This window comes from Hippocampus comes, unplaced genomic scaffold (genome assembly GCF_001891065.2).
Source record: "Hippocampus comes isolate QL1 unplaced genomic scaffold, H_comes_QL1_v1.1 scaffold301, whole genome shotgun sequence".
NCBI lineage: Eukaryota > Metazoa > Chordata > Actinopteri > Syngnathiformes > Syngnathidae > Hippocampus > Hippocampus comes.
In genome coordinates this window covers 177,834-179,756 of record NW_017805928.1, presented here as the reverse complement: position 1 = coordinate 179,756, position 1,923 = coordinate 177,834, and the positions used below count along the sequence as shown (strand labels likewise).

General features: G+C 58.9%; 1 protein-coding gene across 1 annotated transcript in view; it reads left to right on the top strand.

Moving 5' to 3' along the window:
- Positions 1–623, top strand: part of tpcn3 (two pore segment channel 3) — a 6,993-nt gene extending 6,370 nt beyond the window's left edge. Inside the window, exons 17-19 of the mRNA XM_019889623.1 lie at positions 64–177; positions 295–413; positions 479–623. Coding sequence (XP_019745182.1) covers positions 64–177; positions 295–413; positions 479–606 — 361 coding nt within the window. The 3' untranslated portion in view covers positions 607–623. The remainder of the gene's footprint in view (positions 1–63; positions 178–294; positions 414–478) is intronic.
- Positions 624–1,923: the final 1,300 nt, after the last annotated feature.

The window sequence follows — 1,923 nt, the reverse complement described above, 5'->3', positions numbered from 1 at the left end:
CCCGCCCGCCCGCTCGCCCGCCCGCCGTCGGCTCGCCCTGACGCGCCCGCTCCACTTCGCCAGCATCTTCGTGGCGTTCGTGCTGGAGGCCTTTTTTCTCGAGTACTCGCTGGACAAGAGCGACCTGCACACCGAGCTGGAGAAGAAGATCGAGGAGCTGCGGCTCGGCGTGGCGCAGTGAGGACGCGGGTCAAAGTCCAACTCTTCTCGGCTTGCCGTTTCCGCGTTCGCTCGATCGATCGCCGCCCCTTCGCTTCCTGACCTTGTCGCTTTCCCGCGTCTTGTGCGAGCCAGGGAGGCGGCGGAGGAGGACAACCTGGTGGACGCCATGGAGACGGCTGACGGCGAGCGGCGGACCCCCGAAGCATCGGAGAGCGGCGAACCCAAGCTCATGTTCAAAATCGCCTCCAAACGTAAGGCCCCGCCCACCCCCGCCGTCGGCGTCGGCGAGTCAGGACGTGTTTTGTGTGCGCGTCAGGGTATCGAACGGTGGACGCCTTGCTGCAGCGCCTGTTCGAGGCCGACTTGGAGGAGGAGGAGGACGGCGACGGCGACGCCCACGACGCCAACGGGAACTTCGCCAATCCGTCCTTTGGCGCCGCTTGAAAACATTTTCGGCAATAAAATGCAAAATGAACAAAATTCAAATAAAAATGTCATTTTATTGATTAGTATTTATGTATTATGATTATGATTATTCATTTTTATTTTTTAATGATAAAATTAAAATGAAGAAATGAAAATGATTGACTTTTTTTCATTTATTCTGATGATTATTTCGTTTTTTTTTTTTTTCATTGATTATTATTATTATTTATGATTTAATGTTAAAATTCAAATAAAAACTGGGGGGAAAAAAAAAAACGATGGATTGATGGCCGGTCGAGGTCAGGGCGCGCACGTTTGGGGGGGGGGCGCTATTGCGAGCTAGCCTGCGGCCATTAAAAAAAATCCAGTCGATAAGAACCGAATGTGATCGGAGACCGACGACCGGTCGCCGGTCATCCTCAGGGCACATCGAGAAAAACGATTGGCGAGTATGTCGTGCCGCGTGCATTTGCGTGTGTCAGTTTGGTTTTATCGTCACGCATGAGAAGTGGGTGGGGGGGGGCGGGGGGGGGGCAATAACCAAGCCGTCGTCTCAAGGCTGCCGAAGGTAAATTGATCGATTCGCGACAAGATGATTTGCAGCATTCATGAGGATCGAAGCATGCCGAGTCGAAGACTCGCGGGAAGTCCACAAAAAACCAAACGGGAAGCGGAGTCGTTTGTATTATCTTGCGGGCGCGGCGGCCTTCCCCCCGGAGTCGGCCTCGACCGGCGCTTCGGACCTCGGACGGACGGGGGCGCCAAGACGACGCTCCGGACGGCTGGACGGCGGCGGCGGCGGCGGCGGACCTCTGTCGGCTCTTTGCCTTCCTGCGGACAGAAAAGCGCAAAAGGGAGGCGGGTGGGCCGCTTGTCTTTGACGAGCATTCGGGAACCGCCGCCGGAGGTCAAAGAAGAAGACTCAACCTGGGAGCGCAAGACGCCGGAGAAGACGGAACGGCGGCCGGTGGTCTCACGGGCGCGACGGGCGCGGGGATCCGACTGGCGGACCCGAGCCGGTCCCGCCGCCGCGTCACCCCGGAGTTCCTCTTGAGGGCGTCCTCCTCCGAAGAAGCCCCGCGACACTCGCCGTCCACGGAGGACAACGAGGACCAAGTCCCGGACCGGAGCCGCCGCCGAAGGCGAGCTCGAGCCGAGCGCGAGGAAGACGACGGCTCGGCGCGGTCCTCCGAGATCGGGACGGGAATCCTGCTCCTGATCGCGGGCTTGACGGCCGGCGGAGGTCGCGATTTCTCGCCGATCGCCAAGGCCGCCTCGACGATCGTCGATTTCTCGCCGATCGCCAAGGCCGCCTCGGCGATCGTCGATTTCTCG